This window comes from Malania oleifera, chromosome 4, assembly GCF_029873635.1.
Source record: "Malania oleifera isolate guangnan ecotype guangnan chromosome 4, ASM2987363v1, whole genome shotgun sequence".
Lineage (NCBI taxonomy): Eukaryota > Viridiplantae > Streptophyta > Magnoliopsida > Santalales > Ximeniaceae > Malania > Malania oleifera.
This window is the reverse complement of record NC_080420.1, coordinates 10,465,476-10,492,009: the sequence shown is the minus strand read 5'-3', so window position 1 is coordinate 10,492,009 and position 26,534 is coordinate 10,465,476. Positions and strand designations below refer to the sequence as shown.

General features: G+C 37.2%; 1 protein-coding gene and 1 pseudogene across 1 annotated transcript; both read right to left on the bottom strand.

Annotated features, from left to right (window-relative positions):
- Nucleotides 1-74: 74 nt before the first annotated feature.
- Nucleotides 75-9,308, bottom strand: LOC131153576 (probable pyruvate, phosphate dikinase regulatory protein, chloroplastic). The gene is made up of 3 exons (XM_058105983.1): nt 8,795-9,308; nt 613-1,252; nt 75-452 (listed from the first exon to the last, which is right to left on the bottom strand). The coding sequence occupies exons 1-3, from the start codon at nt 9,218-9,220 to the stop codon at nt 349-351; spliced, it is 1,170 nt and encodes a 389-aa protein (XP_057961966.1). The 5' UTR covers nt 9,221-9,308; the 3' UTR covers nt 75-348.
- LOC131153575 (uncharacterized) lies at nt 2,351-5,252 on the bottom strand (annotated as a pseudogene).
- Nucleotides 9,309-26,534: the final 17,226 nt, after the last annotated feature.

Genomic DNA, 26,534 nt, shown 5'->3' with positions numbered 1-26,534 from the left:
TCATTTTTAGACTTTAAAGCAGCAACTAGTACCCAGTACCAAGAAGGGGCTTTAATTTAAAAGAAGGAACTGTATGAGAGAATAGTTTTCTATTAACATGTAGCATGGGTAACATACAAGGCAAGGTGAAAAACTGAACAAGGGTGCATAATACAGAAGTTAAAAGACAGAATTTACAACCGGAGCTCACTCAGGTGGGTTTGAGGAGGCATGTCTTTTCTCTTCTTCTTCTTTTTCTTTTTTTTTCTGATGCTAAAAAGCAAAAACCATAGTTGAACCTTGTATAGGCTCCCTGTTGTTAATCGTAGCATCAAATCAGTGTTTGTTTAGGGGGAAAAAGTGCCATCTCTAATAATGTTTTGAGATTCTTGCCATTGCGCACTTGTTCATCCGGTCATGGTAAAGCCTCAACACAACTGCTGCGGTTTCTTCAATTGCCTTTCCTGTCACCTCTGCAGCCACAGCCAGAGGCATGAGTGAGATTGAATCAGAAGACATTGTATCATACCAGATTTTCAATTGATATCCCCAGTTGTTTCAAATAAGAGGGAATTAAGATTTTAGAGGAGCGAAAGTAAAACAAATATACAAATGGAACTGTATTTTGCATACCTATTACTGGCCAGACAGGATTTTGTGCGAAAATATTGCCAGCAAACTCCAGCTCCTGCCTCACATGGTCCATCTCTGAATAGTTACTCCTTGCTTTTTCGCTCAAACCCAGACTCCTGGCTCTTACTCCTCGAATTGTTTGCAGGACAACAGGATTTATGGTCAACCCATAAACCTTCTCAGGGTCTATTTCAAAAAGAGTCTTAGGCAATTCAACACCCATTACAATAGGCACATTTGCCACTTTGTATCCTTTCTGTGCAAGATAAATTGATAATGGCGTCTTTCCAGTTCTAGAAACACCAGCAAGAACAATGTCAGCCTTGTGCAAATTTCGGGGCAGTGCCCCATCATCTTGTTTGATAGTATATTCAATAGCTTCGATACGCCGAAAGTATGCATCAGTAAGAGGGAAGTTCCTGCCTGGAGCCCAACGTGGGAGGCCAGATGGTGAGACCCCGAGATGGGAAGCAACTGCCTCGGTTATTGGGCCCAATATATCAGTGGACGGCACACCCCACATCGTGCAGGCGTGTCTTGCAGCTTCAGCCATTGAGGGATCAGCAAGAGTGTAGATCACCATGGCACCTTCTTTGGCTGCTTGCTTCACTACCTCCATTAACCGCTCCAAGTCATCAATCTGATGTGTGGATAACAATAAATTAATTTCAATAAGTCATTGCAGGAGTTCATTGTCCAGTCAATATATTTCGGTTAAGCAGATTCAAGTATTTTATCCATTGCAAACAGAAGCAGCTCAAAAACGGATGGTTTCAGCTTCAAAATTTTTGGAATAAATTTGAAATCCAGCGCCAGTCAGTTTGAAAATTAAAATGGGAGAAAAATCAAGAACAATATCTCCACATGTAGAAGAGAAAATATTGGGACAACCACCTCAACTTCCTGATTCACAACATAGACCAACCCTAGGATAACATGTCTTTGTGGCCCCATATGTTTGACTAGCCACCACCAACAGATGGTTTCAGCTTCAAAATTTTTGGAATAAATTTGAAATCCAGCACCAGTCAGTTTGAAAATTAAAATGGGACAAAAATCAAGGACGATATCTTATTCTCATTTCCCAATTCTCTCTCCCTCAGTTAGCAGACCGCCACCATGACCACCATCAGTGGCAGTGGAGCAGCAGACCACCATGACAACAGGTGAGAGCTGCACACACTGTCTCCTCTCTTTCTCTGTTAGCAGGCCACCACTGGCAGCAGTAGAGTAGCAGACCAACATCAGCAGCAGCAGAGCAGCAGACTACCACCACAACAGGAGAGAACCACACCCACTGTTTTCTCTCTCTCTCTCTCTCCACCAACATGACAAGCAATAAACAAAAGCTTGCAATTGAAAGTATTCCTTCCCTCGCTCCCACCATGCCCTTCTGTCACCAAACTCGAGCAGAGCAGCACACTGCACGCTTATAAAGAGCTCCGCAGCCCAACTACTGCATTCATCTCTCCACCGTTGCTCTTCTCAGCTGACGTAAAGCTGGATTCAGCCCAGACCCAAGAAATATAATTGTGTACATTCAAAATTCCAGAGCTGGGGGATTTAATAATTGCAGATACAATTGCCCATAGAGACATCCATAGTAGTCAGAGGCGCGAGGCGAGCCGAGGCGCAAAGGGTCTTTGAAGCCGAGGCGCGAGGCGAAGGCGCGCGCCTCACGAAGGTGAGGCGCACAATTATTAAAATGGTGTAAAATATCTATTTGGGATAATTTATATATGAACATATGAATATCTAGTCATATTAGAATTTAAAATGTCAAAACATTCAATAAAAAAATTGGAAATTTAATAAAATTGCCAAGACAAAGCCCAAAAGCCTCAACAATTCAACATAGTTCAACATCAAAAGAAAAGAGTACAATAAAAGATTTCAAAATATAAAATCTAAAAATCCTCCTCAATCATCACTCATCACTCATCATCAACTAGGTCGGTGAAGATATCATCATCTTCCTCTTCATCATTAGAACTGTTTTCTCCAACATCTTTTTCCTCTTCCGTCTCCTCTACACTATCCACTTGGATTTCATCCTCATCTACAAGTTCCAACATTGTGGTCCGACCCCTAGCAGTGGTTGCACTACTAGATGAAGCCCTTCCTCTTCCTTTAGACGATGATGGCATATTTGTACTTATTCTTGATCTAGTGTGATGCGGGGGGTTATTTAGTCCAGCGGCTCTAGCAACAGAATCCCAAGTCAAATTATCATCTTCAAACACAAGTTCATCATCCTCATCAGAATCACCATTCATCCTACCAATCAACCACTCATTACTATCATCAATGTCCTTCAGGAGGATGGGATCAATGGTGTCACGTTTGTCGTATCGACGCCTCAGAGTTCGATTATATTTCACAAATACCAAATCATTCAAGCGTTGCTGGGATAGCCTATTTCTCCTTTTGCTATGAAGCTGCAAAAAGTTTACAGTAATATGGTTAATAATGATTCTAAAAAGCAGTAGATTGGTAGTTCTTGTTCTTTAATAATTAATCCATGATATACTAATGACTTACATGTTGGAATATGCTCCAATTTCTTTCGCAGCCAGTAGCACTACACATGAGGCTAAGAATTTTCACAGCAAACTTTTGCAAGTTTGGAGTTGTTGATCCATATGCCATCCACCATTGCGCTGTTATAAAATAAATTTTAAATGAATACCTACTAGGTAAATAGCAAAAATAATTTTCAAAAATGAAGAGGTAGTACAAATGCCACTTTACCTGGTGCTTTTGTCTTCCTTTGTCTCACTGCCAAACTAATTCCAAAGACGCCACTAGCGGCATTGTATTTTTCCAACTCATTTGAAACTTTATCTTGCATTTCAATAGTTGGCAGTAACCTTCCACACATTTGTACAAACCCGACATAATTTCTTCATCTTGCAAAATGTTGGGGTTTGAATAGAAAAATTCTGGATTCAAGTAGTGTGCAGCTGCATGCAACGGTTGATGGAGTTGGCATCCCCACCTCGTATCAATAATTTCAAATGCCTCCTTGAATTTATCCTCTCTCTCACCAAAAGCCTTAGCTATGGCTTCCTTAGCCCTATCCATTGCTTCATAAATATATCCCATTGCAGGCTTCTTTCCCCATCAACCAAACGGAGTACACGAACAAGTGGACCTGTTAACTTAAGAGCATAAACGATGGTACTCCAAAAAGTAGGCATCAAAACAATAGTAGCTGCTCTTTTGCCAGCCGCCTCCTTTGCCCATTTAGTAGTATTCCAATCTTCAGAAGTAAACATCTTCCTCAAGTTATTCTTTTAAAGATGGATTGAACGAAGAGTGATGAAGGCAGTTGCAAATCTTGTAACTGCAGGTCTTAGCAACTCCTTTCCTCCAGTGAATTGTCTCATCAAGTTGACAACGCCAACACGATTATAGATATAGCCATTCAAAAAAATTGCCCTTTTCAAAGTTGCATGAATTGAAGGCATCTTCCCAATATCCTCCAAAATTAAATCAATGCAATGAGCAGCACACGGTGTCCAATATAAATGTGGCCTCTTTGCTTCCAACAATCTCCCTGTTGAAAAATCAAGGAATGAAGCCATTAAAATATTAAAATAAACAATATATACACTATAGAAAGTAGTTCTAAAAATAAGTTCTTACCTGCTGCAACATAGTTTGACGCATTGTCAGTTACCACTTGAATCACATTTGATTCTCCAATTTCTTCGACCATCTCATCAAGTAATCTATACATTCTATCTGCATTCTTGACAATATTAGAAGCATCAATAGACTTGACGAATACTGATCCCCTTGGAGAGTTCACTAAAAAGTTGATTATGTCTTTATTAGCAACTGAATCTCTCCAACCATCAGACATAATTGAGCAGCCATATTTTGTCCATTCCTCCTTATGGACCTTCAACAACTCTTTCATTCGACTGACTTCCTCCTTTAGGTAAGGAACTCTCACTTCATGATAGCTAAGTGGCTTTATTCCAGGACCATATTGTCCAATCGATTCAAGTGCCACTGCAAAGCTGCTCAAACGTACAGCATTAAATGGTATCCCAGCATCATACATCCACCTATCAAAATCTCCCATTGCCTTTTTTCTAAGTTCTTTTTTGCACGCTTCATTTATTGATGTTTGCTTCATCTTCCCTTCTTTCCTAGCTTGAATCGCTTTCTTTGGATCGGGAGTAAAAAACAAGTCTATAGGCCCCTTCTGTTTTGGTTTCTTCAAGTTGGATTGGTATGATCTTTTACTTCCATCACTAGTAAACACTCTCTTGCCACGAATGTCAATTTCTTGAACTTCATCTTCTTCATCTTCACCGTAATGATCTATATCATCAAAGTCGGGCAATAACTCATTTTCCTCCTTTTCCATATCTTTCTTCAACATATACTCTTTAATCTCCTCACGTACATGAGTAGGGCACTTAGAGCATTCTTTCACATTTCGAAATCCTCCGACAATGTGTTGTTTTGCTCGAAATATTCCTCCCCTTGTGACTTTAGCACAAAAATTGCAAGTCAAATTATTTCTATTTTTTTGATCCTCCAAATGTGCATACTTCCATGCGGGATCTTTCTTTGACGAGGCCTCACATCCAGAACTAGAATCTATTTGAGATTTTAGACTTGGTATCCCGTATCCTAACTGAAAAAACAATGCATCATATATTTATAATTTAAGACTTACATAATGCATTTCCAAATAAATTAAAAAACAGTACCTAAATTTCAATTAAAAGAATAAATATTATGTATTAGTTATAATTTATAAACTTACATTAATTAAACTAAATATTATAAATTAAAAAACAGTAGCTAAATTTCTGTAAAAAAAATAAATATTATGTATTAGTTATAATTTGTAAGCTTACATTAATTAAATTTAATATTATAAATTAAAAAACAGTAGCTAAATTTCTGTAAAAAATATACATATTATGTATTAGTTATAAATTGTAAGCCTACATTAATTGAAGTTAATATTATAAATTAAAAAACAGTAGCTAAATTTCTGTGAAAAAAATAAATATTATGTTATTAGTTATAATTTATAAGCTTACATTAATTAAACTAAATATTATAAATTAAAAAACAGTAAGCTTACATACAAAGAAGAAGAAGAAGAAGAAAAAAAGCAGGCAGCCGTCAGCAGCACGCAGCAAGCATGCAGCAGGAAGAAGATGAAGAAGAGAAGCAGCAACAGAAGAAGAAGAAGAAGAAGAAGAAGAAGAAGAAGAGAAGAGAAGCAGCAGGCAGCGGGACGCAAGCAACAGCAGCAGCAGAAGAAGAAGAAGAAGAAGAAGAAGAAGAAGAAGAAGACTTACAAAGGTTCGAAGTGTTGAAGGCGACGTGACGAACTCACGTCGTGCTCGAAGGCAGTCAGACGAACTCACGACTGCTTCGAAGGCAGGCAGACGAACTCGAGAGGGCTCCGGCTGGTTCGAAACGAAGTTGCGCAGGTCGTGCTTCTTCAAAATGTCGAAGATGAACTCACGATCCTGGTCGAAGCTCGAAGACGAAGTCGCGAAGGCTTCCGGCTGGTTCAAAGGCTCGCAAACGAACTCACGAAGGGCTTCGAAGGGTCGAAAGGGGCTAGGGCTCTGTTCGTTTGTCTCCTTTAAATGGCTTAAAAATACACAAGGCGCGCCTCACTGCGCCTCGCGCTTCACTGCGCCTCGTCTCGCCTCGTCTCGCCTCTTGCAGGTCGCCTCGCCTCACCTGATATGAGGCGGCGAGCTCATCGCCTCACTGCGCCTTGCGCCTAGGAGGCGCGCTTTTAACTACTATGGAGACATCAATGTGCTAGTTTTATCAGAGCAGCAATTGTCAATATGTAGTGAGTTGGAATGTGATGCTGACAGCTTATGCATGAGATGGGCAGATTTGAGTTGTAGCAAAGTTGTCGGAAGAAATGTCCAAAAAAGATGTTATCTCTTGGAATGCCATGATCGGGTTATGTTTGTAATGAATAAAATTGGAATTGTAATACTCTTCTTGTTGCAATAAAACTGATGCATGTTTGACAAGAGACCCCATTGCCAATATGTGGTCAGTTGGGAAGTTGGAATAAAATGAGGCAGTCTATGCCAGAGACGGGCATATATGAGTTGCAGAGAAGATGTTAAAATGTCCAAAAAAAAGAAGTTATCTTGCGATGCCATGATTATGGGTTATGTTCAGAATCAACAATAGGAAATGCTTTTCTCATTTTATGTTCTAGAAAGTCACTACAAAGTAGTAGTAGTATGCAATACACTACCACAGTGAAGGGAAAGGAGCGCGTTTAGAATGCAAAGGTGTGTTTTATTTTGTCAGGGGCATGGTTTCTTTTGAATAATGTGTGATTTCTATGATGGCAGTTATGGGGCCTCCATTTTTGTAAAATTTTATTATGTATTTAATGAAAACATTATTCCCTTCAATTACATTTCATTAACAGATCATTCATATTGGCATGCAAATCTTACACATCTACAATTCATGAGTCCTATAAAATTCATAATATAAAATACATATAAGATTGGCAGACCAATATAAACAATCTGAGTGGGGATTTTTGCCTATGAGGTATTTGAGTGGGGATGAATCAGTCTTTGCATTTTTAATACAAGATCATTATCCTGGAGTGACCTTGGATGACCCTCCTCAAGAACAGGATAAAAACCACGGACTTTGAAAGTGATCTTATCACTGAAGCAATTTGGGATCACCATCAAATAGGATCATCATGGTGCAACCAGAAATAGTGATGTTATCAACCTTGGGATAAAGACCACTGAGTTTGAAAGTGATCACAGCAATGAAGTGATTTGGGATCACCATCACATTGGACCATCATGGTGCAACCAAGTATAGTGATGTCATTAACCTCACCAACATTAGCCATTATCCTGGACTCATAACCCCATTCCAAACACCACTAAAAAGAAATCAATGCCACACTACAGGCACCCACAATCTCATCATACTTTCAGCCACTCATTCCTCCCTATACGTTCTTGCAGCAGATGCTCTGCATTAACCTCTAGGAATTTGCTTCATCAAATGCCTGAATCAATCACTATGAAGCTATGAATTAAACAATCAGAGCAGGGTTTTACATAGACCAATAACAAGCAAATCCATTTGAATACTTTAAACCGTAACAGAGCTCGTCAGTCATCAATATTATGTCACGTTTAGTTTGTGGAATGGACATAGATAGGAATGAAATAGGGGAGGAATGTAATGAAATGAAAACTGACGAATATAAAGAAATCAATTAATAAACTCAATATGATTTGGCACGATCCCATCACATTCCCAAGTACCAAATGCATGGTTAGTCCTTGACCGCATCAGGTGTAGTTTGCACCTTCATTGTTTCATTACACCCTTCTGCTCACTGCTCTTACTCTCCACTCACATGATCTTAGGCTCTTAGCACCCCTTCAGATGCAAAATCACGTGTTGCCCAAATGGGATTTTTGGAAATTGCAAGAGATCAACTTGGTGCAAAATGCAAATGCTTTCCTTTTTTCCCAAGCACAATATAAACTGCTCCAGCTCCCCTACTTTGCACAATATTACAATTTTGAAAGACAAGAACAAATGACTTTTGACCTCCCAAGGATGGTTTCAAAAGGCATCAAGAAGCAATCAATTCCCATTTCTGAAGCATCTAATTGGTACCTAATCATATAATTCAATCTAATCCAAAAATGTTGAACATTTACAAGTCTGCTTTCTCTTTCAGGAGGCAAAGGCCTAATCTGACAAACCAACCCCCTTATGATGTTTGATATGAGAATCACAACTTCCTAAAAGAAACCACTAAAAATTATTTTCCGAACACATCAAAAACAAGTCTGCTCTATGGTCTTCTTTGAGTTGCATAACAGTGTAAATGGACAACCCACATATATGGTCTCAAATAAATCAAATTTTGCAAAACCCAGATAAAGTTATCCATGTTAATGACAATACCATACGCAATTAATCTTTTCATTTCATTTAAAATCTAAGTCTGCTTTGGATTTTTGTTTGTGATGGATTACTCCAACTTCCAGCACCCATTTAAGTGTTTGCTCTCCTTCAAAAGGTTTCTCCAATTAAACGCCCATTACCGAAACTCAAGCAGTGCTCTCCATGAAAGACTCACGGACGCACATCAAATACAAAAAGATGAACTTACCCCCGAGAACAAGTGGGTATTCACGGGACAGCCCCGGTCGACCAGACAGTGCTCGAACTGCCCCAACGCCGCGTTGACGGTGTGCTCCGCGGTCCACCCAGTGCCGTCAGACACCATGTAGATCGACTTGACCGCCGACACTTCCGCGTCGTCTTCGCCATTGCTCCCCACCTCCATTGAAGAGAGAGACGACTCACTCTCCTCTGCGGCAACCGGAGGGTCCGTCTCCTTCATCGGGGTCCGTAGAACCGGGCGGTCCAGTTTCCGACCGGAGCGGATGGATCGAGCCCTGGACCAACGGTTAAGCTGAGGGCTTCCCTTGAGCTTCCGAACCCTCGACTCGGCGTTGGGCTCGGAGGCGGCTTGGCTCATATTAGGTGAGATGGAGGAGAGGATCGAGAAGCTGGAAGTGGAAGAAACCATCATTTTCTCTTTTCTGTTTTTCTTTCTCTATCTTTCTCGGGAAATTTGTTTGTGCCACGTTCAGGTTTGTCGCATAATCCAAAATCAACCTAAAAATCAATGTTACGGTGCCATTGCTAAGGCTAACAAATCGAGTTTTTTCCCATTTTAATATTAATTTAGAACAAAATATTAAATAATACTCCATTTTGAAAAATTTTCCTACAATAACGGTTACGTAATCTCACATATCAAACTACGAGATTTAAAGAGTCTTGCACAGGGTCAGTTGACATGATGGCAGAAAATTTTGCAGGATGGTCCTACAAGATTTGCTTGGGAAATGAGATATCGTAAGACGCGTGACAAATTTCACAGGACCATCCTACGAGATTTACTTGACCTGGTCTTTTCCCCTTCATTTCACTCGCGAATGGAAAGCAGAGAGGGTCTGTAGAGCTGCCCATGCAGAGATAACTGAGAGCAAAGAGGAGGACGGCAGTAGCAGGTGACCATTTGGGAGTGCGACTGTAGGTGACCGTTCGTGGAGTGGGTGAGTGCAGGTGACTGTTCTAACGAAAGTTATAAAAACTTGAAAATGGGGTACGAATTTTTTCTTACCGTAAAATAAAATTTCTTTCATTAAGTTCTTATTTAACAAATGTTCGAAGATTTGCTTGATTTATCTTCATATAGTATTGTGTGGTTTCGATTTTTTCATTGAAGACTGCATCTAGAAACCCCAAGGTTATGTTTTATTTCATTTGTGTTTTTCCAATTTTTTTTTCCTTCCTGTTCTTTGGCTTTTGGCTTTTGGCTTTTAGCTTCTAGTTCATCCAAATTTAAATAGTAGAAAAAGAAATTGAATATAATCCATATTTCATGTTGTATATATATATTGAGTCTACCTTCATGCTAGTTTATTTCAGCATTTAAATTTATTTCTGCAATTAAATTTTTAGTGCATAAATAAATAAATAAATATATATATATATATATATATATATATACATAGAATAATTTATTTTAGCAATTAAATTTTTAGGTCATCCAAATTTATTGAATTTGCCTCCATGCTAGATTTTTTATAAAAATGAAATATAATGTGTACGGTTTCCATTAAAGAAACAATAATTAAAATTTAAATGTTAAAGTTAATTAAGATTAAATTACTATATTTTACTCATAATCATAAAAAAAATATTAAATAATGACATTTAAATTAGTGTGTAAATCCCAACATTGCATATGTTGTTTATTACACATGTGCATGATTGCATTTTTGTGTATTAAAATATTAATAGATTATAAGAATTTAATTACATGCATGACACCTGATTTGCTCTTTAACAAATTTATATTGAATATATTTTTTTTCTCAAACAAATATCATCAAAACTTATTAATGCATTTTTATTTAAATTATTTAATAAAATTTAGGATAAAACAAAATTGGCCTCTCTTAAAGTTTAGTAAAAAGACAAAAAAAATTTATGAGATTTTTAAAAATTTAGGAACCTTTCCTAAGATTTTAAAAGATTTCCTCTACTTCTATTTAGTAAAAAGATAAAAAAATTTAGGAATATAAGTGTCAACAATCAAATGTTAGAAAAAGTTTGTAAAAAATTTGAAATTTTAAAAAAGGTATGTGAGATTTTTGAATTCTTAGAGGATGTAAAGCAACTCAACCCTATAGGTCATTATTATAAACATATTATTGTAATTATTTTACTTAGTTATTATATTTCAAAATTCACTTTAGAAGAACAGTATGTAGATGACAAAATAACTTACCCTACCATAATTGTATTAATATATAGGATAGACATAAGTATAGATATATACATATATAATTAGTTTATTTTATTTTGATCAAACAATAGAACAAACTTCTTATTTAAGTAATAATTTATAGACAAAGGTATAAATATATTTTTTAATTTAATTTTGGTTTAATTTACTTTCGTAGGTATTTACAATTTCCTGAGGGTCGATCTCTAAATAGCAGGAAGCTTGAGCAATGTTCCAGGTGACGGTATTGTTGTATATGGGGGGAAATTATTAGCAGAGCAGAGGGTGTTAGTTATAGTACTAAGTCAGTTCGACCAATTCGAATCGATCGTAGGTGTAAATTAAATAAATTGTACTCAAAGATATATCAATATTTGCTCATTGATTCAGATCAATATGCATTGCGAGTAACCACAAGATACCTTATGCGAGGGTATAATGGTACAATCCTCTATGAGGCTCTTCCCGTAATTGATGATTACAATCTACGCATTGTGTTAGATGCACACTGCGTAGGTACGACATATTTAACTGTGCAATTATATGCCGATACCATTTCTCACATGGGCGTCATCACAGATAGGCAGATGGGGGTGTCTGTCGAGCATGTGGTTGAAGCGGTGGAAGACACCCAACAGACATATCATTATGATATGACTGCAAAAGAAAGTATTGAATCATACATGAGTGCAGATGTTGGTGGGATGCCTGTTATGGATTTGAACAAATGTCCGAGATTGTCGTTCGAGCTGCAGACATATGAAAGACATGTTCTTTACACGGATGATCATGTAGTTTGTGAAGAAGTTCCAACAGAACGTCCAGGATCATTGTTTGCCATTACAAACAACGAGTTAGATGAGGGGATGAACATTTCGAATGATGTTAATTTACAAGATGACACGTACGAGCAAGGAATGAGTGAAGGGAAGAATGAGTTCCCCAATGATGTCAACCCACCCCCCCCCGGTCGGTGCCATGAATGATGCCACATACAACGCGCATCTAATGGACGAACCTCCTATGCACAGCCTAATTGATGTAAATGCTGCAGATTTGTCACGTGATGAGGAGTTTCCTATACGGGTGACTCGTTGGGATGAATCGTTTGAATTAGGTAAGGGGGTGCTATAACGACATGGTTATCTAATCATATAATAAAAAAAAACTGTAACTACCTGTTTATCTAATCATATAATAAAACATATTTATTATTATAGTCAACCCGAACCGATGGGTAACAAGAACACATCTAACATTCATAGTAGAAACCTAAGCAGCAGTAAATATAAATCACATTCTCATAACTATATAATGCATAACACCAAAGCCAACTACATTCCCAACATACTATGTTTATATATACAATTTCCAAAAATACAAAAATATTTACATATCTAGGAACCCACAACATAAATTTCATGTCCCTAGATCAAAACTTACCCTCCTAGTGGGGTAATATCAACCTATCTCAACGGCAGCCTCGATCCACTGGTCTTTCTGGATTTCCTGAAAATTATTTAAGTTTGGGGGGTGAAACACTTCTCAGTAAGGGAAAATAAACTAAATACAACAGTGTGACAACATGAATATTTAGTGCTATAATTCATATGCAGTACATTTCATATATTAGAAAACATTCATCATAACATAACTCATTAACATATACTTTCATAATTTCTAATAAATCATACTGTTCATAAAATATCTGATATAACTAATACTGCAATTTACCTAGGATGTATAGCTAACTGATGTCATGTATTACCCCCTATGACAGGTTGTGTAGCTCGAAGGCGAGACCCGACAATGGTTAGCTGACCACTGTCGAGTCAAAAATGTTTGTAAGTACGATGAGTCCGCCACACCATGGTCCGGACTGCCAGGTGGACGTCTACAACTCTACACTAAAAGCCACATTGACTATCCATCTCCCACCTCCTCTACTTGCAAGGGCGATTAGCACGAGTCTGAACATAATAATCTGATCTGTATAGCTACGGTACCGTGCTCTTGAAACTGAACTGAACTATCATCCGGATTTTGATAACATATAATACATGATAATATACTTTTCTAACATAAATAGATTGATAGCATTTTCTGTAATAACATACATACATACATACATACATACATACATATATACATACATACATACATACGGCCTTGCGTCAAATTCTTTTACATCTGCAGCCTTGCGTCGAACATTCATAAATACGGCCTTGCGCCGAAATCATATGTAATACACGGCCTTGCGCTGGCTATCAATCACGGTCTTACGCTGAATATTTCATGCTTATCATTCAGAATAAATAATTCATTTATCATGTATTCGGAAATCATAATGTACTACATTATTTCATAATTTCTGAAAACATACATTATTCATAAAATTGTCATAACATAATACTTTCCATGTAAAATAATATTCATGCCACACAATGCTGAATAAAACCATACATTCTATTCTAAAATCATATTTTCTGACATTTCATAATATATATACATTTCAACATAATAGCAGTATTTTCCCAAATATGCATTTTTACCAATCTACTCATATATACATAATACATGCTTCCTGAAAATTTATTTGTTAACAAATAATAATAATTTGCATGAAAAATGACTGTTTTAGTTTATTTCCTTACCTGATTACTAAAAATAAATCTCCCCTAAAATTCACTGGTCTTGCACTCGCAGGGTTCCCCGTTCAACACCCTGAAAACGACAATTCCCAGAACCAAACTTCAGCATTTTTCTGTGAATAACATTTCCTATAACTATGGGAAGACCAAATTCTGAATAAATAGTCTTACCTTGAATCAGGGATGAATTCTAAAGTAGCCTCACTAATGATCCACTCCGGTAAGTTTGTAGACAACTTTCCCAGGAGCGTCGTGGTGGCTTCAGATCATCGAACTGGCGAGAATCCGGCCCGATATCTTAGAGAGAAGGTAGAAGGGATGAAGGGAGGAGAGAAAGAGAGAGAGAGAGAGAGAAGCTTAGTGCATCGAATTTCAGCAAAAAAAAATGAAGTTTGGTCTATTTATACACTGGCCTTTGTCAACGAGCCACGTCACCTCATCGACGAGGTCAAGAAGGTAATTCGTCGACGAACTCTAACCCCTTGTCGACGAAATTCAGAGACCCAAAACATCCTCTCGGTATCTTCTCGTCAACGAAGCGCACCCTCATCGACGAGCCCAAAATGCCACGTCATCAACGAACGCGAAGCGTTTGTTGACAAAGCCTGCTGTCGTCCCTTTTACTATTTTCATTTTTACTCTCTCTTTATTATTTAAATACCATTATTCTTCAGGTCATTACAATCTCCCCTCCTTATTAAATTTCATCCTCAAAGTTTACTATTCATATAGCTCATCATCTCGTAAAGGCAAGACGGTCTACTTATTTTATTACTTATCCTCACTTATGACCGAGGAATACCGTGGTTACATTCCAAGTCCTAGGAGATTACATAAGTAAAATAAAAATTCTCCCAAAACTAAAATATTACTTACTAACTAAATTATTACATGTACCTGCAAAAGAAACATTATACGATCACTTACATTTTCTTAATCAAGACTGAACCTGTTGGAACAACTGTGGGTATTTCTGTTTTATCTGTTCTTTGAGCTCCCAAGAAGCCTCTTCTATCGCATGATTCCTCCATAGAAATTTTATTAGAGGAATCTTCTTGTTGCACAATTCATGTTCCCTTTTATCCAATATTTGTACTGGTACCTTCTCATAAACTAGTGAATCGCTGAGCTCTAATTCACCATAACTGATAATATGAGAAGGGTCCGGGACGTATTTCCTCAATAAAGAGGCATGGAATACATCGTGCCTCCTAGATAACGCAGGTGGTAAAGTTAACTTGTAGGCAACCAGCCCCACTTTCTCTAGAATTTCAAATAGACCGATAAACCTAAGGCTAAGTTTACCCTTCCTTCCAAACCTCATAACCCCTTTAACGAAACTATCTTCAAAAATACATAATCACCAATATCAAATTCTAATTTCCTGCGGCAATTATCGACATAACTCTTCTATCGGCTCTGAGCTGCACTGATTCTATCTCTGATGAGTCGAACCTTATTATACGCCTGCTGCACAAGCTCTGGTCCCACAACTCGCCGCTCACCCATCTTATCCCAATATAACAGAGAATGACATTTCCTACCATACAGTGCCTCAAATGGTGCCATGTCAATGCTAGTCGGATAACTGTTATAATACGCAAATTCCACCAGCGGCATGAACTAAGTCCAACTACCCCCAAAATCTAGTACGCACGCTCGGAGCATATCTTCTAATATTTGTATCGTCCTCTCAGTCTACCCGTCTGACTGATGATGGAATGTTGTGCTAAAAGATAACTGAGATCTTAGAGCTTCTTACAAGCTCCTCCAAAAATGTGACGTGAATCGCCGATCTCTATTTGACACTATAGATACTGGCACCCCATGAGAATGAACTATCTCTTGAATGTAAATCTCTGCTAAACGATGAAGGGAGTAGTTGATCTTGATAGGTAGGAAATGGGTGGTCTTAGTCAACCGATCTACAATCACCCAAATCATATTTTGACCATGTAATGTCGACGGCAGCCCTGAGACAAAATTCATAGATATATGATCCCACTTCCACTCTAGGATAAATAGCGGCTGCAACTGTCCCGTCGGCCTCTGGTGCTCAGCTTTTACCTATTGGCACGTTAGACACTGAACTACATACTCTGCAATTTCCTTCTTCTTACCACTCCATTAGTAAAACTCTCGCAGATCCCTGTACATTTTCTTACTGCTGGGATGAACTGTATAAAAGATCTGTGAGCCTCCTCTAAGATAGTCTTCCTGATGTCAGCATCAGCAGGAACACATAACCTGGAATGGAACAGCAAAGTTCTGTCATTTGACAAACAGAATTCCTCCCTTTGACCATTCTGCACTCTGACTAATACCTCCTCTAGTACTGGACTTCCTTCTGAGTGGCTTTAATCCTTTCCTGCAGAGTAGGTTGTACCACTAAACTGTCGATACACACTGGAGGATCACTCTCTACCAACTCTATGTCGAGTCTCTCCAAATCCATCATGATCGGATATTGGATCCTCATATTTGCTACCACTAGTCTCGTAGACTTCTTGCTCAATGCATCAGCTACCACATTTGCTTTTTGTAGGTGATAACTGATGGTACAATCAAAATCTTTAATAAGCTCCAACCACCTTCTTTGTCTTATATTCAGTTCCTTCTAAGTGAAGAAATACTTCAAACTTTTATGGTTAGAGAAAATTTCACATCGCTCGCCGTACAAATAATGTCTCCAAATCTTCAATGCGTGTACCACTGCAACTAATTCAAGATCATGGATAGGGTAGTTCTTTTCATACTCTTTCAACTGCGTGGAAGCATACGCCACCACCTTGTCATGCTGCATCAAGGACGCATCACTGTAGATAGTATAACCCTCACTCCCTAATGGATTGATCAACACTGGTGCTGTGACAAGTCTCTGTTTCAATTCCTGAAAACTCTGCTCACAACTATCATCCCATTCAAATTTGACATTCTTCCTAGTCAGTAGTGTTAGAGGCCCCAAGAAACTCTTGATGTCATGGACATTCCTCGGTTTAGTCAAATTCACTACCGCATCAATTTTACTACGATCCACAGAAATTCCATCCCCTGAGATAACATGCCCTAAAAACACAACTTTCTCGAGCTATAAATCACACTTACTAAACTTGGAATACAACTTCTTTTCTCTGAGTGTCTGCAAAAATTGCCTTAAATATATCTTATGCTCCTCGTAGCTCCTCGAATAGACCAGTACATCATCAATAAAAACAACAACAAATTGGTTTAAAAATGGATGGAAGATCTTATTCACCAAATCCATAAATATTATAGGAGCATTCGTCAAACCAAATGGCATAACAAGGAACTCGTAATGCCCATATATGGTCCTAAAAGCCGTCTTCGATACATCTTCTGCCCTCACTTTCACCTGATGATAGCCTGATCTGAGGTCAATTTTAAAGTACACTAGTGTACCCTGGAGCTGGTCAAAAAAATCGTCTATACGGGGTAGAGATACTTATTCTTGATTCTTACTTTATTAATCTCCGTATAATCTATGCACATCCTCATAGACCCATCATTCTTCTTCAAAAATATTACTGGAGCTCCCCACGGAGATACACTAGGTCGTATGAAACCCTTATCAATTAAATCCTACAACTGATTCTTCAATTCTACTAGCTTTGCTGGCACCATTCGATACGATGCTTTAGAGATCGGTGTTGTACCTGGAAATAGATCAATAGGAAAATCTACCTCACGATCAGGTGACAGACTTGATAATTCTTCTGGAAACACATCTGTAAATTCTTTCACTACTGGCGTATTAGTAAGCTTCATTTCATTCTTTGACATTTCCTTCACAAAAGCCACGAATCCCTGACAGCCACTCTGAAGTAGTTTCCTCGCCTGAATAGTCGAAATTAACTGAAGTAGAGATTGCACTCATGACCCTGTAAATCTGAATTCTAGTCTTCCTGGAGGCCTGAATATTACTTCTCTTGCACGACAATCTATATTGGTAAAGTTAGATGCTAGCCAATCTATGCCAAAAATGATATCAAACTCATGCATGTCCAGTACCACCAAATCAACAGATAGAATTCTCCCCTGAACATCAACTGGACAGCCACAGAGTACCCTACTACACCTTACCGTTGACCCGGTCGGTGTAGCCACTAATAATTCAACATTTAGTAATTGTGTTTCAGCCCTACACAATCTAACACACCTTATAGATATAAATGAGTGTGTGGTGCCTGATTCAAATAGTGCAATTACTTTAAATAAAAACATATTAACCGTACCTATCACCACATCGCTGGCTATCTCAGCATCACCCAGTGTTAGAGCGAAAACCCTAACTGGAGCCATATTCCTCTACTGGCCTCCATGTGGTGCTTGATAACCTCCTTGAGTAGGTCTCGGAGTGGGAGCAGCACCAATCTGAGCTTGACAATCTCTCATCACATGTCCTGGCTCCCCACACCGGTGGCAAATATCTCATCCGGCACAACACTCCCCTGGGTGTCTCTTCCCACAAGTTGGGCAAACTGGAAGTGGCTACATCCCATGAAAACCACGATTCCCTGTCTCCTACCTCCGGTCTCTATAGTAGCCACCTCTCTTCCACGAACCACGACCGACTCCCTGCTGGGAACCAAAAGGTGTGGAACTCTTCTTCTGTCTCTGTTCCTTAGCCTCCAACAGCTCTCCAATTTCTGCTATGGTGGTCCTATCCATCAACTCAAAAAAATCCTGCAACTTCAGTATCGACACCTGCTTATTTATTTCTCTCCTTAGACCTCTTTCAATCTGTCGTACCTTTTTCGCCTCATCTAGAATAATGTACGAGGCAAAACAAGATAGTTCAATGAACCTCGCCGCGTACTGTTGCACTGTCTGCTGTCCCTACTTCAAATTCAGGAACTCCTCAATCTTAACTTCCCTAGATGAGGCTAGAAAATACCTATCAAAGAATATCTCCTTAAATCACTCAAATGTCATCTCCATAGGTACTGTCCTCTGCTGCTCTAAGAGTTTCACCACCGTACACCATCTCTCGGCCTTTCCAGTCAATCTATAGGTAGTAAACAACACTCTTTGCTCCTTCGTACACTGTAGCACTGCAAACACTTTCTCAATCTCCTGCACCCAGTTTTCAGTGACTGTAGGATCAGTTCCTCCTAAGAAAGCCGGAGGATTCATCTTAATGAATTTCTCGATCGAGCTACCGCGACCTACCGACGGACCACCTAGTTTTCTAGAACTCCTAATGATTTCAACCATGACTTGCTGTGCCACGCTGCGCAAAACTGCATCTGAATCACCACGCGTAGCGCCTGAGGGTCCAGCACCCTCATTCCTGCTGGCATAGGCACTACTGCCACTAGGTTCCATTATGAAAAACAAATAACTTAACTTAGAACCGCTTCACTATACATATCATCTAACTAATATAGTATATTGCTAATTAATTCATCTCTCCTGATCTTAATTTAAGGTTCAATCCTGCAACCTAGATACCTAATCCGACGATAGTTTACCATGGCTTTCCTAAAATCGTCACCTTAGGAAAATCACACAAACCACCATGGAAGTCCTACATCTAGACTACAAAAACAAACCTCAATTTCTCTTATCCTATACTCTGGTATTATTACTACTGTATTCTAGAGTCTACAAAACCTAGTATCCTAGGCTCTGATACCAAACTGTAATGACCTACTTATCTAATCATGTAATAAAAAAACTGTAACGACCTGCTTATCTAATCATATAATAAAACATATTTATTATTATAGTCAACCCGAACCTGTGGGTAACGGGGACACATCTAACATTCACAGTAGAAACCTAAGTAGCAGTAAATATAAATCACATTTTTATAACCATATAATACATAACACCAAAGCCAACTACATTCCCAACTTACTGTGTTTATATACAATCTCCAAAAATACAAAAATATTTACATATCTAGGAACCCACAACATAAATTTCCTGTCCCTAGATCAAAACTTACCCTCCTATTGGGGTAGTATCAACCTATCTCAACGGCGGCCTCAATTCGCCGGTCTTTCTGGGTTTCCTGAAAATTATTTAAGTTTGGGGGGTGAGACACTTCTCAATAAGGGAAAATAAACTAAATACAGCTGTGTGACAACATGAATATTTAGTTCTATAATTCGTATACAGTACATTTCATATACTAAAAAACATTCATCATAACATAACTCATTAACATATACTTTCATAATTTCTAATAAATCACACTATTAATAAAATGTCTGATATAACTAATAATGTTGTAATTTATCAGGATGTATAGCTAGTTGATGTCATGTATTACCCCCCATGACGGGTTGTGCAACCCGAAGGTGGGACCCGACAATGGTTGGCTGACCACTACCGAGTAAAAAATGTCTGTAAGTACAATGAGCCCGCCACACCCTGGTCCGGACTGCCAGGTGGACGTCTACAACTCTACACTGAAAGTTACATCGACTATCCATCTCCCACCCCTTCTACTTGCGGGGGCGGTTGGTACAAGTCTGAATATAATAATCTGATCTGTATAGCTATGGTATCGTGCTCCTAAAACTGAACTAAACTATCATCCGGGTTCTGATAACAAATAATACAGATAATATACTTGTCTAATATAAATAGATTGATAGCATTTTTTGTAATAACATATATACATACATACATACATACATACATACATACGACCTTGCGCTGAATTCTTTTACATCTGCGGCCTTGCGCTGAACATTCATAAATACGGTCTTGTGCCGAAATCATACGTAATACACGACCTTGCGCCGGCTATCAATCATGGCCATACGCCAAACATTTCATACTTATCATTTTGAATAAATAATTCATTTATCACATATTTAGAAATCATAATGTACTGCATTATTTTATAATTTCTAAAAATATACTTTATTCGTAAAATTGCCATAACATAATACTTTCCATTTAAAATAATATTCATGCCGCACAATACTGAATAAAACCATACATTATATTCTAAAATCATATTTTCTGACATTTCATAATATATATACATTTCAACATAATAGGAATATTTTCCCATATATGCATTTCTACCAATCTACTCGTATATACATAATACATGCTTCCTGAAAATTTATTTGCTAATAAATAATAATAATTTTCATGGAAAATAACTGTTTTAGTTTATTCCCTTACTTGATTACTGAAAAGAAATCCCCCCTAAAATTCACTGTTCTTACACTTGCAGGGTTCCCCGTTTAACACCCTGAAAACGACAATTTCCAGAACCAAACTTCAGTATTTTTTCGTGAATAATATTTCCTATAACTATGGGAAGACCAAATTCTGAATAAATAGTCTTACCTTGAATTAGGGATGAATTCCAAAGTAGCCCCACCGACGATCCACTTTGATAGGTTTGCAAAGAACTTTCCCAGGAGCATCACAGTGGCTTCAAATCATCGAACCGGTGAGAATCCGACCCGAGATCTTTGAGAGAAGGTAGAAGGGTCGAAGGGAGGAGAGAGAGAAGCTTGGTGCGTTGAATTTCAGCCAAAAAAATGAAGTTTGGCCTATTTCTACACTAGCCTTCGTCGACGAGTCGTGTCACCTCGTCGACGAGGTCAAGAAGGTAATTTGTTGACTAACTCTCACCCCTCGTCTATAAAATTCAGAGACCCAAAACATCCTTTTGGTATCCTCTCGTTGACGAAGCACACCCTTGTCGATGAGCCCAAAATGCCATGTCATCGACGAATGCGAAGCCTACTACCGTCCCTTTTACTATTTCACTAAAGGAAAAGAGAACTTTCTTAGAATGATTGGTGCACAAAGAATGTCTTTGAATGAAGAAGGCATTGGGTTCAATGAAGTTGAAAATACAAGGAAAAGAACCTCTATATGGGGTACTTTACGAAAGCCTCCAAAGACTATGCTAACACCTCTTCTAAGGCTTATACTCACACTATTTGCTTCCTATGTAAGAAGAAGAGACATATTAAGTTTGAATGTCCATTAAAGAGGAAATATGTGAAAATTAAACAAGTTTGGAAATTAAAAGAAACATCTCTTGTTAAACCATCTGGACCCAAGAAAGTATGGGTACCAAGATGAAAGACTAGTTCATAAACCAATGACTCCATAGATTTTAGGTATTCCCTTTTAAAAATTAAGAAAGATACTTAATCCAATTCAATACAAGGACAATGAACTAGTTGAAATAAAGAAAAACTTATGAGATAATTGACAAATCACAAAATGTCATTGGTAGCCTCAAATCAAAAGAACCTTAATTGAACATGGTATATCTTCAAAGAACAAGGAAGCTATATGTCTCAAACACTACAAAAAAATTGGTTTTTAGTGATGAAAGTATTAGTGACGATTTCAATTTCGTCACTAAAAGTTTGTATTGGTGATGGTTTTTAAGAACCGTCACTAAAAGTTGTGTGGTAAACAATTTTTGCACGAAAATTTTTCTGGAAAAATATTAACAATGATTCTAGGGTATTAGTAATAGATTAAATTCGTCACTAAAAGTTACTTATTAGTGACGATTAACAAACCGTCACTACTAATATTTATGAATATATAAAATAGATTTAGTTAAGGGTATTAGTGACGGTTTGGGAGACCCGTCACAAATAATAAGGTATTAGTGATGGTTTTGAAACCGTCACTAATAGTGCTTTTATTTAAAAAATATAAAATAAATTTAGGTAAGGGTATTAGTGACGGCTTGGGAGACCTGTCACAAATAATAGGGTATTAGTGACGGTTTCTAATAGTGCTTTTATTTAAAAAATATAAAATAAATTTAGTTAAGGGTATTAGTGACGGTTTGGGCGACCCGTCACTAATAATAGGGTATTAGTGATGGTTTTGTGCTTTTGATTTAAAAAATATAAAATAAATTTAGTTAAGGGTATTAGTGACGGTTTAGAAGACTCGTCACTAATAATAGAGTATTAGTGATAGATTGGGAGGGTGAAACCATCACTAATAGTGTTTTTATTTAAAAAATATAAAAAAAATTTAGTTAAGGGTATTAGTGACGGATTGGGAGACCCATCACTAATAATTGGGTATTTGTGACGGTTTTGAAACCGTCACTAATAGTTTTTTTATTTAAAAAATATAAAAAATTTTAGTTAAGGGTATTAGTGACGGATTGGGAGGGTATTAGTGATGGTTTTGAAACCATCACTGATGCTCAAAATCTGAAATCCTCGTCTTAACACGCATAATTTCCCACACTTTCCCCAAATTTCTTCTTTCTCCTACTCTCGCCTCCTTCTCCCTCCCGCCATCTCTTCTTTCCCCAAATTTCGTTCTACTCCTCCCTCCTCGCTCCTCCATGCACGCAGTGCAGTCCTCCCGCCACTGAATCTCAAGCCACCGCCCACAGCGTCTCCTCTCTACATCCATGGTGATCACGGACGCGCACAATGGAGGCGTAGGTGCGAAATCGAGTTAGTCAATTATATTTGATATATATTTTTTTTTTTTGCATGTTTGTCAATAGGTGAAACCCTGCTCATCCTTCCCTGAAAAGAAAAAAATATTTGCCATCTGTGTTGTTCATTGATGCCTTTGACTTGTTTATTTATAATTATGCCATCCTTTTGAATATTGCACATGAACTGGGTAATGACGAGAGGAGCATCTTCATGTGGCTCTAATTTTCTTTAATATCATTCTCATATTATTATTTTCTATAGATCTGTCACTTTTCAAATACTATAAAAAAAATTTATACTCTTAATGTGCAGCTGGAGGATGGTTTGAAACTGTCTTTTACTGATAAAAGGCGATTTGCTAAAGTCCGCTTGCTCACAGATGTATTGTAAATAATTTACACAATTATTCATTCATCAAACTAGAGTTTTATATGGTATTTTCTTTCCTATGGCTCCTATGAATATGATTTTAATGATTTTGATTTCTACATTCATATTTTTATCATATGCTTGCCTAAGTTCTATGTCATTTACATTAGTAAAGAAATGTTATTCTTGTAAAATGAACTGGGAAATGTTTGCACCTTTAACTACAGAATACAAACTGATATTTTATTTTAAGATAAGAGGTAGTCATGAGGATTTATTTATTTTTTTGTGGATATGAAATGAAAGCATATTATTAGGAGAAAAAGAATATACAATGAAGAGGACTATAAATCCTTGTACAGAAAGGAGGAAAAAAAAATGCAATCAACTTAATAAAGCATTCCATTCATGGTTCCATCAGTGAGCCATGGCCAAGCATTTGCTCTTGAGTTCATCATCACTTTCAATCTCTTGTTTATTGTCACTGTTCTTGCCACCGACACCCGAGTGGTTATACTCTAAATACCTAAATCTATTTATATTTGTATACTTCATCCCTTTCTTTGCTGGTTTAACATTTTTAAGCCAACTAATATGAACTGAGTCACACTATGTAAAGAAGTTGAATTAGCTCTTGGGTTAGGTTTGATTTGTGAAATGAGAATGGGTAACTATTTGTAAAGGAGTGTACTAGTTTACGAAGAATAACAGGGCGTTATTTAAAGGCTAATGACATGCACAAATTATTATTATTCCAACAAATATGGAATAACCTACGAATAGACATTCTGATAGTACAATTTGGAAATGGTAATGGTGATTTCTTGTCCATTTCATATTTGTTGAAACAACACAAACTTTTACATGTTAATTTCCCTATATCCCTCCCTATGCAATTACCTTTTTTGGCTCCTTTGGGCAGCAAGGAAACCACAAGACATCCATGACTAGCCTTAGCGCAACTTTAGCCCGGAGTTCTAACTAAGGCCATTTTGCACGTTAGAGTGGTAAAAAAGTGATTCAAAAGATACCATCCAAAAGTTTATTTAGCAAGGTTAACATTTTTTTATATAGTTTGGATAGTCAAGGATGACATTGCAGTTTGATAGCCCATGTAAAGAGTGAAGTGTCAAAACTAAAACTTCACAGATTCAAGTGTAATCAAGAAAATTTTAAAGACTAACTATATAATTTATATTTAGAAAACAACCAATGAGATAGATTTAGCATATCGATTTTTCGTATGTTTGCTACATCTAATAATAAGATTTTATGATAGGTGGGAGAGTTGGCAGGTATTGCGATTGGAGCTACTGTCATGCTAAATATTCTTGTGGCTGGGTTAGTATTTTTCTCAACTTTTTAGTTTAATCTCTCTCTCTCTACACTCACGTGTGCGCGCACACACACACACAAACACATACACACATAAGGGATTTGGATGGGGTTAGTAAGCGGGACTTGATCAAAATATAAAAGGGCACTTATCTTGTGTGTTGGGAGCTTGTATTTGAAATTATGATTTTTCATATAACACAATACAAAATTATATCAAGTTTTGTTTAATTGCTCGCAAGTCCAAATACAGTGTTCAATTTCTATGAATTTGGATGAAACACCATATAAAATTGGATTAAGTCTTGTTGAATTTCACCCAAGCTCAAATACAATAATCAAACTCTGCATTCTCAAGCACAATGTTAAAATAGGCATGATGTAGTCTCAGAGATACTAGTTGCTGACATGTATAAGATGAACTTCCCGCATTACCCCAAGATGATCAATGTCTTATGAAACAAAAAAAATTAGAAGGAAAAACTGGTCTCTTGTTGTTTGTCTCTTTTGGTGCTAGATCAATGTACATTTTAACATTAATTCCTTTGTAGATCAATGTAGATAATAGCATTTTTGATGGCATGCTTTTTTTATTTATTTATGCCTGGCCCTTCTGTTTCATGTAGCTCTCCTCAATTTATGAATGCTTTTTCTGTGTAAAAATTAGCTTGATTTCTATTGCTTATATGAAATGTTTTTAACAAAAGCCTTAGGAACATAAGCAATGCCAAAATAGAGTACTGGTCCATAGGAACAAAACATATTGTGGAACCCAAACTAGAAAACAAAATATACATGTATAGAAAAACATCATGATAGAAAGGTCAGCTCCAACAACCAGGATTGGGAAAATGCTGGTACAACTAAAGACCATCTATAGAGGTCTATCACCTGTTTATTAGAGCCAAAATCAGTCTATACATAAGCTTTTTACACAGAAGCAATGAGAAATTGCCTTAACGATTAAACTCTCTACAAATTTTTTTAAAAAAAAACCATGTAAGAAGTTATTCTCATATTTTGGATTTGAGGTGCATAGACCCGAGCTACTAGGAAGTTTTAGCCAATCCATTCACTGCTATCTACAGAGTTAGATTAGCAATTTTGTACATGTCTTAATCTCTTGTTAAGGTTTCTCCTTGGTTAAAACCTTGTCAATAGAATTAGCAAAATATTTTGATTTATACAATGATTAGTTCTAAATTCTGCAGGTGTGATTCAGCTGTCTTATCTGGTGTCACATTAATGCTATTCGCTTGCATTGTGTGGTTAAAATTGGTTTCTTGTGCACATACAAGCTACAATATGCGAGCACTTGCAACTATATTCTGATATATATTGTTTATGAGATGCAGGAACATGTTACACCATTTAATGCTTATTATATGAAACTCTTGTGCACTCGTAAAATTCATTACTGGTTGGATTATTGTGAACTGTTTATTGTAAATACCTAAGTTTGGAGCACATCTCTATGGAAAATGTCATATTTACAGGAGAAATGCTGCCAAAATTTTTCAAAAAGTGTATACTAATTTTTTTAACTTTCTTAATTTGTAGGGTTTGCAACTGTTACAACGTTCGCATGATGTCATGCACTACGAATACAGCTTTTGATTTTTTTTGTTATCTGAACAGATGAAATTTCTGTATTTGAATTTGAATTTGTATAATGTATTTGTATTTAAATTTGAATTTGTATAATATATTTGTATTTGTATTTAAATTAGAATTGGAATTTTGAATAATTTATAAATTTTT

What these genes read in the sequence shown, in the direction of transcription:
- LOC131153576 (XM_058105983.1), bottom strand. Translation starts at nt 9,220, where the DNA reads ATGATGGTTTCTTCCACTTCCAGCTTCTCGATCCTCTCCTCCATCTCA. An exon ending in ATACCCACTTGTTCTCGGGG is followed by an intron (nt 1,253 to 8,794) that starts GTAAGTTCATCT and finishes TCCACACATCAG; the next exon opens with ATTGATGACTTGGAGCGGTT. An exon ending in TCCTGTCTGGCCAGTAATAG is followed by an intron (nt 453 to 612) that starts GTATGCAAAATA and finishes CTGTGGCTGCAG; the next exon opens with AGGTGACAGGAAAGGCAATT.